We start from the raw sequence: 13,217 nt of genomic DNA on the forward strand, positions 1-13,217 counted from the left end.
TGCTGTGCAAATGTTTTATTTAAATAACTACGTCTGACTAAAACGCCAGAATCAACTGATCATATAAACACAAAGAAAGAAAATATATACTCTATGTCAGAAGTAGCAAAAGTAAATATGATACATCTCTACATTCAAACATTCACTGACAGTTACAATTTTTTGGCAGTATTCTGTAGACACGCACACACGCACACACAAATAAACACAATACTAAGACAGATTTATAAATAAACACTGGCATCATATTTCAGAGATGCTTGTCAGTAACTTTTGAATAAACTGTGCATCCTTCAGTGGTTTGTTACTCATTTTTACACTAAATACTGGTTTTAAGAACATCAAATCTCAGCAGTGACACACATTTCAACCATATAAGATAAATTCCCCCAGAAAAAGAATGCTGTATAAAGCACAAATGTGACAATTTGGTAATCTGTTTTGCTATGTACTCGACTGAAATCGGTACAATATATGTCTGGTATATTGTATATAATATTATAAATAAATGTTTGTTTAGAAGATAATGCCACAAGCATGCTTAATTAATGTTTGGACAGGTAACCAGGTTGACTGGTTGGTGACAGAACATCATTAATGGGTTGAAGGTGCGTCCTCAAAAGACACAGTTGTTTAGAATCAATAATTACTGTTTTTTTATTTTTATTTTCATCACCGCTGTTTTTTTTTTTAATCATTGAACTCCAATGTGTTTTTTTCCACATTTTTTCAGGTAAATAATTCACATTCATTTCTGTGAAAGAACACAGTGAACATAATTTTTGCTTTCAATTATCATTGTGCATCATGTGCTGCAAATTTCAAGCAAAACTACAAATCTGCCTCACCAGGCATGAGCAGCATTAGTGGCAGTCTGCAGGTGGAAGATATGATGCTCTCTGTCACAGGTAAACTACCTCAAACCCATGTTTGTTTGTCATACCATTGGGAAGTAAATTTGAATGTCTTTAGAGTGACAGCAGAAGTGTGAGGTGAATTAAATGGGTTACAGCATGCAAAAATGCCTAAATGGTCACATAAGAGAACCCTCAGAAAACATTTTACTTGCAAAAACGTGCACTTTCATGATGGGCACACACAAACCCACTCACACACACTCATTTCCATAGGCCTCCAAAAAGGCTCACAGTTTAGCATTGTGACTATGACAGGCAGTCGTCATGACATCACAGTTGTCAGTAAATGAGATGGAAGGTTTCAGTGTATGTGTTTGCATGTCTGTGAGAGCAGGTGTTCAAGGTGGGGCAGTTAGAAATAGTCTCTTCTTCGTGAGTCGTCGCTGATGAAGGATGGATTCCACTGAGCGGGGTAGATACATGAGTGGCGAGACCCCGGCAAGCCAGGGAATGCGTACAAGCCGTTTCTCTCCAGGTCTGCGTTACGTAAAGCAGGCTGAGGGAAAGCACAAAGAGACAAACATGTATCACCTTTATTTAAATAACACTTTCTATGTATGAAAAAAAATAAATTCTCGTGTCCTTACAGAGTAGTAAATGTCGGTCATCTGCAGGAGGTTCTTGGTGCTGCCGTTCTCTTGCATCTCTATGGTCTCTCTGCCCCACTCCATGGAGATACGGTTACTTTTGGGGAAGTCTGCGTACGGGGACATCTGCACGTCTCCACTCTTGAAAATTATCTTGTTGATATCATTCTTGTCTTTCCTTGGCAATCATACATTTAAATTGGGTCAATGTTTGGTACTTTGAGTGAACTGAATCTTTATGTTTTTTATATAATTTGAAAAGTGGATATGTTTTAAAAAAAAGTCTTACTTGCAACAAGTGACAATAAGAGCAATGATGAGGATGAGGAGCAGACCGCCGCCTGCAGGTGACACCACAACCGCAATCAGCTTGTAAACTGCAGTGTGAAACAACAGCATGAAACTATAAAGTCACAGAAAATATCCAAAAGTGAAATGCTATATTTGTATGTTAATTGGTTATAGAACTACTTACAGTTTCCACAGTTAAATCCTCCAAATCCAAACATGCACCTGTGGAGTAGACACAGAATCATCAGTGTGAATGTGGTTAAAATCTACAATACTAATAATAATTGTATTTTTGTTTGAGGGAAAAAAATTCAGTTGGACTTACGGTACGCACGTGCCGTTTTCTAGTTTGAAGCCGTCCCCACATTCTACAACAAGATGCTTTGATCAGAAAACGACACACTGACAATTTATAGCATGACAATTTTCAAAATCCAAAATCTAAACTCACCAAATTTTAATAATAGAACTTGACAACTAATATTGTTTTTTGATAGATATCTCAGATTCAATGTCTGCCCGGTATTAGAGATCGATGTCCAGTCAATGTGGGACTTGTTAACAACCTGATTTTGATTTCTAACCACATGTGCAACATCTTTTTGACCTTACTTTGATGCAAGTATTTCATATACAGTTAAAAACACTGTGGAGCAGTTTAATCAGTTCTAATAGGTTGATATATAATTGTGTTTCCATCATTATGAAAGTTAATCAATAAAAACAAATACACACAATCAATATTTGGATAGAGCTGTGAACCAGCCGCTCTTGTGTCTATGTGGGTTCATACACACAAACACTCACACACACTCCTACCTAAACAGGACAGGTCATCAGGGTTGTGTTTGTAGTATCCTGGAAGACACTGGCAGCGGGCGGTGCCACTGTCATCTGTGCAGGTGGAGCGCTCTGCATCACACTGAGTCTTCTGAGCCACACACAAACTTTCCACTGAAATACAACACATACACAATTAGTCAGAACAATGACAACAGGAATCTGATCAGAACATGGACGATGTGAGTGGTCCAATAAATAAATTCCATACACATGAACCCACAGCCCTCTTGTCCTTTACAGATGTTGGACTCACTGATGAATTTAGTTGTCTTTCAGGACATTTGGGTTGTGTGACTGTTTTAGATTGACTTAAATGCAACATGGAACGATTCAAGGGGATACTAGTTATATTTTTTTGATTTATGGCCAAAGTGCTCCCTCTGGTGGATTATACATTTTTACCGCTGCATCATCTGAAAAGGTGAGAACTATTAAAGTCAGGAAACAGGAGCAGGCATTCAGTGTTTTTAATGTTTGCTGTTCCATTTACCACGATAGGTGATCTTATGCTGCAGGACCATCCAGCAGTGGGCCAACGACGAGCTGCAGTTGCTGAGAGACATCTGGATGCTGTTGTAAACCTCAGTGCTCGACACATTAGTGGAGATGGAAAACATATTGACAGCTGAGATGTGAACCCCGTCCTCCTCTCTGTGGAGAGATATCAGAGGTCCATGGAGACATCAATGCTAGGAAGATGCTCATGCTGCCTCTTTCAGCCTTGACATAATGTTTTTTTTTATACTGTGTAAATATAGGGACTCCTCCTCTTGTCTGATATCAAAATTGTAAGATAACATATAGAAATACATTGATTTGTTTAAAGAAAGAACTCACTTCTTGCTCAGCAACGACCGACTGTAACCTCGGAGGGCTGACAGTGAAGCATTGAGCTGAGATGTGGAAAAGAGAACGGTGTGCATGAGACGCAACAGACATGAGCCTTTTCTCAGAAATGTGAGGATGCACTGAGGCAGACTGCCACTCACCAGGTGAATGATTTCTCTCTGGATCTCATGCACCATTGTGCTTTTGAAGACAACAGGGTCATGTGGCTGTCTGTTCACACTAAACGTTCCCAGAAACGTCTTGGCTGTAGAGGGAAGAAGATTACAATCATGAAAAGCTCTTTAACAACAGATATATGGTTGTTATGCATTAAATGGATTTGACCTGTGGTGCAGGTGCGCCCGTCCTCTAGGTTGAAGCCGAGTGGACATTCACAGCTGAAGGAGCCTGCAGTGTTGACACACCTAGAGCCGATGGGGCAGGGGTCTTTCTCACACTCATCCACATCTGGATGGGGACGATGACATTATATTTAAAAGGCCTTCAATGACTCCATGAATATTACTATCAAACAGTCAGGAGAAACCCACCTTGGTTACATGTCGGGCCTGTCCAGGCCTGCTGGCAGTGGCAGGTGAACTGATGTCCTCTGCTGCTCACACACATCCCCCCATTCATGCAAGGATTGGACACACAGGGGTTTCCTACAGTTAAATGAGAAAAAGAGAATAAAATAAATGGGAGCCTGACAGAACCACTGATATCATGTCTTTATCATTACACTGGTTTCATGAATTTCAGGATGTTTTTTTAATAATTCTGGGAGAGAAACTTGTTAAGGACTACAGTACTGCCAACCTCAAACTCATCCTCTGAAACTTGAAACTTCTGAAAATTTACTTACTATGCAAAACATTAAACATCCATAACCTGCTTAAATCTCTTTCTGTCACATGACCTTGAAGTTTTTCTAACTTTTATTTGCAAGTTGTCAATAACAACTTTACATTACAGAAAACCTAGTTATACGAGAAAAACAAAATATACATGATTAGAAAGGTTTGTAGATGTTAGATATGTACGGATTTTGAACTAACGTTGTTTTCTGTTGAAAATTTGTATTCAAATATGGTTTTCAGAATTTGTGTTCACAGTTCTACTGGTAACAAAACCAGAATTCTATTTCTGCTGTAACGCCAGTTGTTTGGTCCATTTTGTCAGACTAAACTCACAAGAATTATTTGATACATGCATACATTTATAGTTGGTTATAAAAATTAAAAGTTGGTATTATTTAGCAGAGACAGGAACAGCTACAGCCTATAGGAGGGTGACAAAACACATTCTCCCCATGAAAACAACGTCACATAAAATCTCTTCAAATGAAGGAAGAGTTTCAACTACTAACTTGGAGGAAGCGGCGCACTGGTTGATGTGATGTCAGCGGGTGACTTTGTCGTCTCCAGTGTCGTGGTTCCTCTGTCCATCTGTTTGCCGGTGGTCTGCGGAGCCACTGTGCTCCTGGCTGGGGGGCTCTGAGGGTAGGTGGGGGTGAAGGTCTGGCTATAAACTGATGGGACTGCCTGGGTGACTGTGCTGGTTTCTGTCTGCAGTTTGGTAGGGTTTGTAGGGATAGCCATCCCAGCTGTGGGCTCCTGGGTTTGGCTGGACAGTGTGTTGTGAGTAGGAGGCTTTGCACTGGTCTGAACGGCCTGGGTGGAGATGGAGGTGGAGGCTGTGCTGAACAAGGTTGTAGCCTCGGTGGATGATCCTGGAGAGGAGCTGCTGATCATGCTGATGAACTGGGAGGAAGAGGTTTCAGGTAGGGTGGAGGTGGCAGAGGTGGCAACCGTGTTGGTGGAGGTGACAGTAGCTTTGAAGGTGTTTTCTTCCGTTATGTGCTGTCTGGTGAAGTGACAATAAATTAATCAAGAGTAGCAAGAAATCCAATGATCATTGAGAACAACTTTCATATTTTAAGTATTACCAATGGTAATTTCATTTCAAATACAGTATTTTCCCCACAAAATGGCACACCTAAAAGCCTTTAATTTTCTCAAAAGCTGACAGTGCGTCTTATAGTCCAGTAAGTCTTATAGTGCAGAAAATACTGTAGTTTTTGGAAATCAAAGCCACCGGGTCCTCCAGCTACAGAGGAAAAAGATCATCTAGATTTTAAGCAAAGCCAACAGTTTTGATAGTATGGAGTGTGTTGGTGCCATAGCATGAATAACATGAACATTTATGAAGGCATCATTAATACTGAAATGTACTTGAAGGTTTTGGAACAACGGTTTGAACATTAAGTATTTGGTCATTTACTGACATTCCACATAATGTCCCAACATTATTATTAATGAAGTAAAAAGAATCAGGATCAATCTAAGGTACCTTTCTGTGACAGTGACAGGTATAGTGGTGATGAGGATGTTGGTAAGCGGTACCGGGGTGTCTGTTAGAGACTCAGTCCATTCAGGTGTACCACTGCTGACTGTAGGAAGTCCTGTGGTCACACCTAAACCCACACTTTGCTCAGTAGTCTGCACTGGAGCCCCCTTCAGGCGGCTTGAGGTGCTGCTGTTGTCTCCAGCTGAGGATTCAGTAGACGTCTGGTGACTCGAGCTCATCTCCTGGTTTGTCCCTGAGATGCTAGTAGAACCTTCTGCAGATGAGGTGATGGGAGTTGTGGAGGAAACAGACACTTGAGACAGATCTGTGCTGAGCTCTGTCACTCTGAGAGGTGGTGTCAATTTGGAGGTCTCCTCCGATGTGGAGACGATTTGATGCTGAGTGACATTAGTTTGCTCATTTAAACCTGGGAATCCTCTGGACCACTCTGGTGTCCCAGACTCTGAGAAGAACCCCTTCATGGAGTGGGTCATGTGGTGATCAGTTGTGTCACTGTTAGTTCTTGTGGATGGGGTGTAGTCCTCCGTCTCGACAGTACTAGCAGAAATCCCCCAGGTGTAGTGATGGGAGCTGGAGTTCTTTGTAAAGGCCGAGGAGGTGCTGTTACTGGAGGAAGAGGAGGAGGTGACCGACAGCAGGGTCCTCTCCCCAGCTCGACTGATGGCGGTGGAGGTGTAGGTGCTGTCAGTGTGGACAGATATGTCAGACATGGAGGAGGAGGCATCTCCATGTCGAAGGGTGGTGTCTGGGCTGTCTTGGGGCATTCTGGCCTCCTCATTCAACATCCAGGAGTTAGGCTCCAGGGGCAGAATGGAGGAGGTGTTTGAAACTGGATCTGTGTTAACAATCCATTTCTGGTCTGTACTGGTGCTGCTGGAGCTGCTAATGCTACTGCTGGTGCGGGTGGTAATGCTACTGTTACTGCTGCTGCTGTTGCTGCTGCTGGTGCTGCTGCTGGCAACGGTGGTGCTGGACCTGCTGCCGTTGCCGCTGCTACTGCTGGAGCTGACGGTGATGCTACTGTCACTGCTGCTGCTGTCGCTGCTGCTGGTGCTGCTGCTGGCAACGGTGGTGCTGGACCTGCTGCCGTTGCCGCTGCTACTGCTGGAGCTGGCGGTGATGCTACTGTCACTGCTGCTGCTGTCGCTGCTGCTGGTGCTGCTGCTGGCAACGGTGGTGCTGGACCTGCTGCCGTTGCCGCTGCTGATGCTACTGCTGGAGCTGGCGGTGATGCTACTGTCACTGCTGCTGCTGTCGCTGCTGCTGGTGCTGCTGCTGGCAACGGTGGTGCTGGACCTGCTGCCGTTGCCGCTGCTGCTCCTGGAGCTGCTGCTGCTAATGCTACTGCTGGAGCTGGCGGTGATGCTACTGTCACTGCTGCTGCTGTCGCTGCTGGCAACGGTGGTGCTGGACCTGCTGCTATTACCGCTGCTGGACCCGCTGGTGCTGGAGCTGCTGGTGCTACTGCCAGTACGGGTGGTGCTGGTGCCGCTGCTACTGGTGGTGGTAGAAGTGCTGCTGCTGCCACTAATGATGGTGCTGGCTCTGCTGGTGCTCCTGGTGGGGCTATTGCTGCTGCTGCTAGTGGTAGCGATGCTGCTGCTGCTAGTGGTAGTGATGCTGCTGATGCTGGCCTCTGTGGTGGCTACAACCAGGGTGGAGGCGAGTGTCTCAGTTAACAGACTCAGGGCCACTGGTGACCTGCTACTTGTTTCTGTGAAGCTTTGTGTCTGCTCAGTGTCTGTGGAAAAAGAAAAAAAAGTTACCAGGTTTGGTATCAACACACTGAAAACCTCATGATGCTTCTCTTCTTTAGTTTGGTGATTCACTTTCATGATTCAGATTTTTATAATCACGATCTTTCTTTTTTATATATTCTATTGATTCAGCTGGGAGGTTCCTTAAAGGATAATACCAAATAAAAGCCTAGTACTATTAGAACCATCATTGATGCTCCTCAGCAGTTGTTCAAATTGAATTAACCAAATTAGTCTCTTATTTAGCATTAATTATTCTTTCTACTGAAATACGTAAGGCCAAGAAAGGTGTTATTCCATTGGTTTTATTAATTGATAACGGAGTTTCCAAACACAAAACCATTAGATGTAAGTGAAAAGACTAGGACTTTTTAACTTGCCTCATAAATTATCAAGAACCTCTGCTGAGCAAATGTCTTGGTCCTTCTTGTTTATTTTCCTCTCCAACTTTCAATTTCAAATGATGTAGTTCACTTCCAGCTCTGGCCATTAGAGGACGCTCTAAAGGTCGAGTCTGGCCCGGGGCACATTGTGCAGAGAGGAGGAAGATGCTGTCAAAAGCCTGCAACAGAGGCAATGATTTTGGGTGGAGAACAATTGGCAGCCGGTCTCGTCTACTCTAACAAAGGAACAAAGTCCTAAATGTGGCGATGACTGTCTCTGTTGGGAATCAGCTACTTCCTTCCTAAAGCTGAGTGAGCACACGGCTCACTGAAAACTCTCACCATAGATTTGGGTGTGTTTTAAAGTTAACAGTCTATGGAGAGTTTTTATTTAGCCTTGCTCCAAATTATTGTTAAGTCATAAAAAAGACCAAAACATCACTGAGGTAAAGCATCTGGTAATGTGTCTTTGACAGCTGCAAGTGAAGGTAAACAAGAACCAAGACAAAACTAGAGAAGTTACAATTACATTGGCCCCTGGAGTACAACCCTATTGTAAATTGTACATGATGGGATCAAATAAAATTTTACTACCACTCTCTAAATGGGGCGGCACATTGGCGCAGTGGTTAGCGTTGCTGCCTCACAACACGGCGGACCCGGGTTTGAGTCCCGCTCTGTGCGGAGTTCGCATGCTCTCCCCGTGTCTGCGTGGGTTCTCTCCGGGTTCTCTGGCTTCCTCCCACCTCCAAAAGCATGCGCTTCAGGTTGATTGGCCTGTCCCAAATTGACCATAGGAGTGAGTGTGTGTGTGAGTGGTTGTTTGTTTCTATGTGGCTCCGCGGTACACTGGCGTCGTGCCCGGAGTGTCCCCCGCCTCACGCCCTGAGACTGCCAGGATAGGCACTGGCTACCCCGCGACCTGCGTTAGCGGATTAAGCGGGTTGGAAGAGAGAGACTCTAAATGGTGAATACAGTACTTATCTTGGCCATGAAGTAAATGTGTTTGTCCATTAGCAGGATGGACAGGTAGGTAGGTCAGTCGGTTGGTAGGTAGGTGGATACTTTATTAATCCCAGAGGATTACACAAAAGTTCCTACAGTTAATTGTGAAACTTGGTCAAAGGGTTTTGAAGCAGCAGCTAAGAAAACTCTGTCACCTTTAAAAGGGGATCTAGATGAAAGGACAGAGTAAAACAATTAAATTGTCTGAACACTGTAAGGTAAGGCTTTTAATGAAAATTACAGGTAAATCACTTCATGGATCAGCATGAAACTCGGTGTAAAGACGGGGTGTGTGCCACAGAATAAAGCAACACATTTTGTTGCGATTTTCTGTCACTCTCTTTAACAGTGTGGGGTCTTCTCATTTTTTATCAATCTTACATACTACACTACATACTATTCCACACATACTACTTGACAGATTTTCATGACACTTGGTGGGAGAGAGAAATAAAACCACTACATTTTAGGGTAGTTCAGTCTAAAAGGGATGAGCCATGACGAGTTTGTCTTTCTTTAACATAACGAGAACCCTAAAGGCCGCAATTCTTATGACACATACTGTATGTCTTGCTGGAATTTGGATAAGAGTTAAATATAACTCATGCAGATTGCAGAGGATCAAATCCCCAACTTTCCTTATATAGACCATGGCTCAACTAAATCCAAAATGATTTGAATGATGCTAAAGTGCACTGCAGCGTCTAGTGGAGAATGAAGTCTGCATTCATCATTGAGGAACACTTTTCATGTTGCACATTCTCATTTGTTCATATACATATAAATATTGATGAGTGCAACTTCAAGTGAAATAGAGAAAATTCCAAATGCTGAAGCAATGCTTCTGAATATCAAATGCATGTGAGAGAAATGCATGAATGACAGCTAGGAACAAAGTCAGGGTGAGGACTATCTTTGACCTGGAGGTTTTTTCTGACCTGATCATGTGCTGTCTGACAGCCTGTAATGTGTCAGGTCTCCATGAGTCCAGAGGGGAGGGGAGAGGTCAGCAACAGAACTGGATCACTCCTTTTCATTTTTATCTCACTTCCTCTTCATGTGCCTCAGGCATTATTTCGTTTTCTGTATCTGGATCCTGTCTGGGGCACAAAACTCTGACCAGAGCGTGGTGTTGGCAACAGGAGGTGGACACCTCCATGTTCTCTGCTGTTTATCTCTCAGCAGTTAGCACCTTGTCTTATTCATATTTTCATTTGCGCTGCTTTGTAAAACCAAGTATGAAGTTAGGCAGCAGCAATATATCTAGCGTTTTAATCAGCATGGATGACAGTGTAGCAGTGTTGTGAATGTTTCGGCTGGGCTTTATTGCTGATGATCAGACATTAATTTGTTGCTGTCAATTTTACTCAGTTGCCAAAGGGTGACTATTGAGTTTGAGGATTTGTTTTCAGATGACTGGATCTGAAATCGGTGCAGGCGAGGAACAGTGAATCTGGGTGAAAGCATAGTAAGGGAAGTGAATCATTTTTACCTGACCATAATTACTCTTCGCCTTCCAGGTAATTCCATTGTCTCAGTAGAATCATACTGGGCAGCTCCCAGTCTATGTCAAGCATGACTAAAAAAACACATATCTGACAAAACTTTAAAAAATCAAACTGATGACAATCTCTTTTGGCCACAGATTTTTTTTTAACTTTTATAATGTTATTACGTAAGTATTTTACAGTGTAGGGCTCGAAATTGCGACCAATTTGGTCGCATATGCGCCCAAATTTTTATCAGTGCGACTATTAAATATATTTGGGAGCACCTGTGCGACTAGGGAAAAAAATCTGGTGCGCCTTTTTTTTCCTCTTCTCTCTCGCACTTTCTCTCTCTCCATAGAGCAGGGGACACCAAGTGGCGGACTGCGGTCCGGATCCGGACCGAGTGATGTTTCTGTCCGGACCCGTGACCACTCCTTGATAAATTCACGAGAGTAGATTTTCTTGGCGCATTTTTAATTGTAGTTCGTGGCTACAGACGGCGGGCGCTGCTCCTCCAGTTAATACAGTAATAGCGCCACTCAGTTCAGCCAATCAGATTGTCTACCCTGCGCTGTCAGCGTACCAGGACGTGAGACAGCTCGCTACAGCTGTGAGTTTACCACTACATCGCAGCACAGAAGAAGGGAGACAACATAGCTCCAAACGAAGGGAGGTTAATGAGGAAAACCGCTGGTTAACAATGAGTGGACGAAATTCATGTTTATTCCTCCGTCAGGCAGTTCAAAACCATTTTACCTCATATGGTCTGAACACGTAGCATGAATTAAAAGTGGTAACATGAAGCGCCACTATGAAACAACGCACAGATCTTTTGCGCAGAATTATCCCCTGAAATCCGAGCTGAGGGCAAAATGACCGAAAAAAATGCAAACGAATGTTCACTAAAGGCATGGTGGAGTCTGGGGCAACATGAAAATTTTTTTAGTGATGGGACAGTTGTGAATAAGTGCTTAAAAGCTGTTGTTGACATTTTGTTAGGGGGAAAACAGAACGCTGAGATGTGTGGAAAAACTCCCAATGTCAGCTTCAACAGCAACTGGAAAATAAGAAATATTAACATCTTGATGCAGCTATTCAGAGAGCACCATGCATATCTGTGGACATTGATGAGTTGTAGCTTGAGTGTGTGTCAAGTTCCTTCACAAAGATAATGAGCTCTTTGCTGAGTGTAACACCACTATGAAACACACACAAGGGGAGAGGACATACATGCAACAAAAAAAGATGCTGATCAAGTCCAGTGGTCTCTTTCACCAACATTACAGAGACCACCACAAGGTGACCACCACAAGGTGTGCACAGGCACACCTTGTGTACAAGTAAATTACTGGCAGGCCACATGCCCCTTTTTCTCATGAAGAAAGTTCTGTTTGTATTTTTCCCCTGAAAGAGCCAGTTTTTAATTCATGCTTTCTGAACATGTTAATGATTTTTTACTTGAAGTGTAGGCCTTCAGCTCTTTAGGTTGGGATGTCTTTAATTTACGAGAAAAGGGATTATTATGCTCTTTTTGCACTTTATTTTTTAATTCTGAGGTTTGTGTGTTCTTCAATCCAACATAAAGGCTTAAAATTTATTTGCCTGGGTCTACTTTTTATGGTGAGGTAAAAGCTGCTAGCTGTGCACTCACTTAAACATATCCTGCATTGAAAATTGATAATAAATGATAATGTGGACATGGGGACCGGCTATAAGACACAAACTGGACTTGGGTTCGGACTTTTTACCAAGAGGAAATTTTTCCAACTGGACCTCCGTGGCTTTTAATTGAATACCCCTGGAGTAGAGGGTCCTCCTGAAGACAACTTTGTTGCTGGGCCTTCAGTGAAAAGGTGGATGAGAGAGGGACTGAGAGCCAGGAGACCCAACTAATGTTACAAACAGGTTTACAAAAGTGTTAACGGTTCTGTGAATAAAATACATGCTATTTACATACAATGTCTGTACGCCTTGCTTTTGGGTAGGTGCTCCTAAAGTCTTTGCTGGTGCTACTAACTTCTAAGTTTAGGAGCACCAGTACAACCAAGAAAAAAACGTTAATTTCAAGGCCTACAGTGGTATATTAGTATGCTATATGATGCAATGCATTGCGAGCAACTGGCAAACAATAGCATGAGTGATAGTAAAATGGACTACGGGCGACACAATATGTGTCTGTTTTTGCATTATGATTGCACATTACGTCTTGTTCCTAAAGATCAACTTAAAATTCTAAGCCACACTGTCAGAAGTTAAATTTCTCTTTCTTTCCTTTGACTGAGGTCTAGGATAAGAATTATGTTTTGCCTCTAACACAACATCCCTGTACAAAACCCCTCGCTTTGAAGATTCCAATCCATAACTACACACCTTCTGACTCTCTGAAATGATAAAGACGTAGTTATCTATAAAGCCCTTTTCGTTTTAACTGCTCTGAGCCCGTATGAAACTGTGCAGGTGTTGACAGGAGTGTGGATTCTACATCAAATGTTTTGATTTCCTTGCTTTAGTGTGATGGTTTCCCTCTGGGCCTTACGCCGAGGGTACTTGGGCTTGAAATTAGGTTATTCCTTTCAAAACTCTGGAGCTGTGAAGTGAAGTGAAAAGCTATATGTGACGGTGGTTTCCCTCAGCTCCGTGCGCTGAATTAGAAAAATAGTTGTACTGCAGGCTCTTTTGTTGGAGCAGCAACTTAAAGCATCACAATCTAATGCCAGCTTCTCGCTACGTGCATAATGAGGGCTAA

The 13,217-nt window shown here is 42.9% G+C and overlaps 1 protein-coding gene across 1 annotated transcript in view; it reads right to left on the bottom strand.

Moving 5' to 3' along the window:
* The window catches only part of heg1 (heart development protein with EGF-like domains 1), a 14,724-nt gene continuing 1,507 nt past the window's right edge, over positions 1–13,217 (bottom strand). The window contains exons 2-14 of the mRNA XM_068328767.1: positions 5,819–7,577; positions 4,836–5,332; positions 4,018–4,131; positions 3,812–3,934; positions 3,628–3,731; positions 3,476–3,531; positions 3,129–3,289; positions 2,615–2,749; positions 2,121–2,163; positions 1,980–2,017; positions 1,794–1,881; positions 1,505–1,682; positions 1–1,413 (exon numbers count right to left, since the gene is read on the bottom strand). Of these exons, the coding sequence (XP_068184868.1) occupies positions 1,270–1,413; positions 1,505–1,682; positions 1,794–1,881; positions 1,980–2,017; positions 2,121–2,163; positions 2,615–2,749; positions 3,129–3,289; positions 3,476–3,531; positions 3,628–3,731; positions 3,812–3,934; positions 4,018–4,131; positions 4,836–5,332; positions 5,819–7,577 (3,440 nt within the window). The 3' untranslated portion in view covers positions 1–1,269. The remainder of the gene's footprint in view (positions 1,414–1,504; positions 1,683–1,793; positions 1,882–1,979; positions 2,018–2,120; positions 2,164–2,614; positions 2,750–3,128; positions 3,290–3,475; positions 3,532–3,627; positions 3,732–3,811; positions 3,935–4,017; positions 4,132–4,835; positions 5,333–5,818; positions 7,578–13,217) is intronic.

This window comes from Antennarius striatus, chromosome 12 (genome assembly GCF_040054535.1).
Source record: "Antennarius striatus isolate MH-2024 chromosome 12, ASM4005453v1, whole genome shotgun sequence".
NCBI classification, from domain to species: Eukaryota; Metazoa; Chordata; class Actinopteri; order Lophiiformes; family Antennariidae; genus Antennarius; species Antennarius striatus.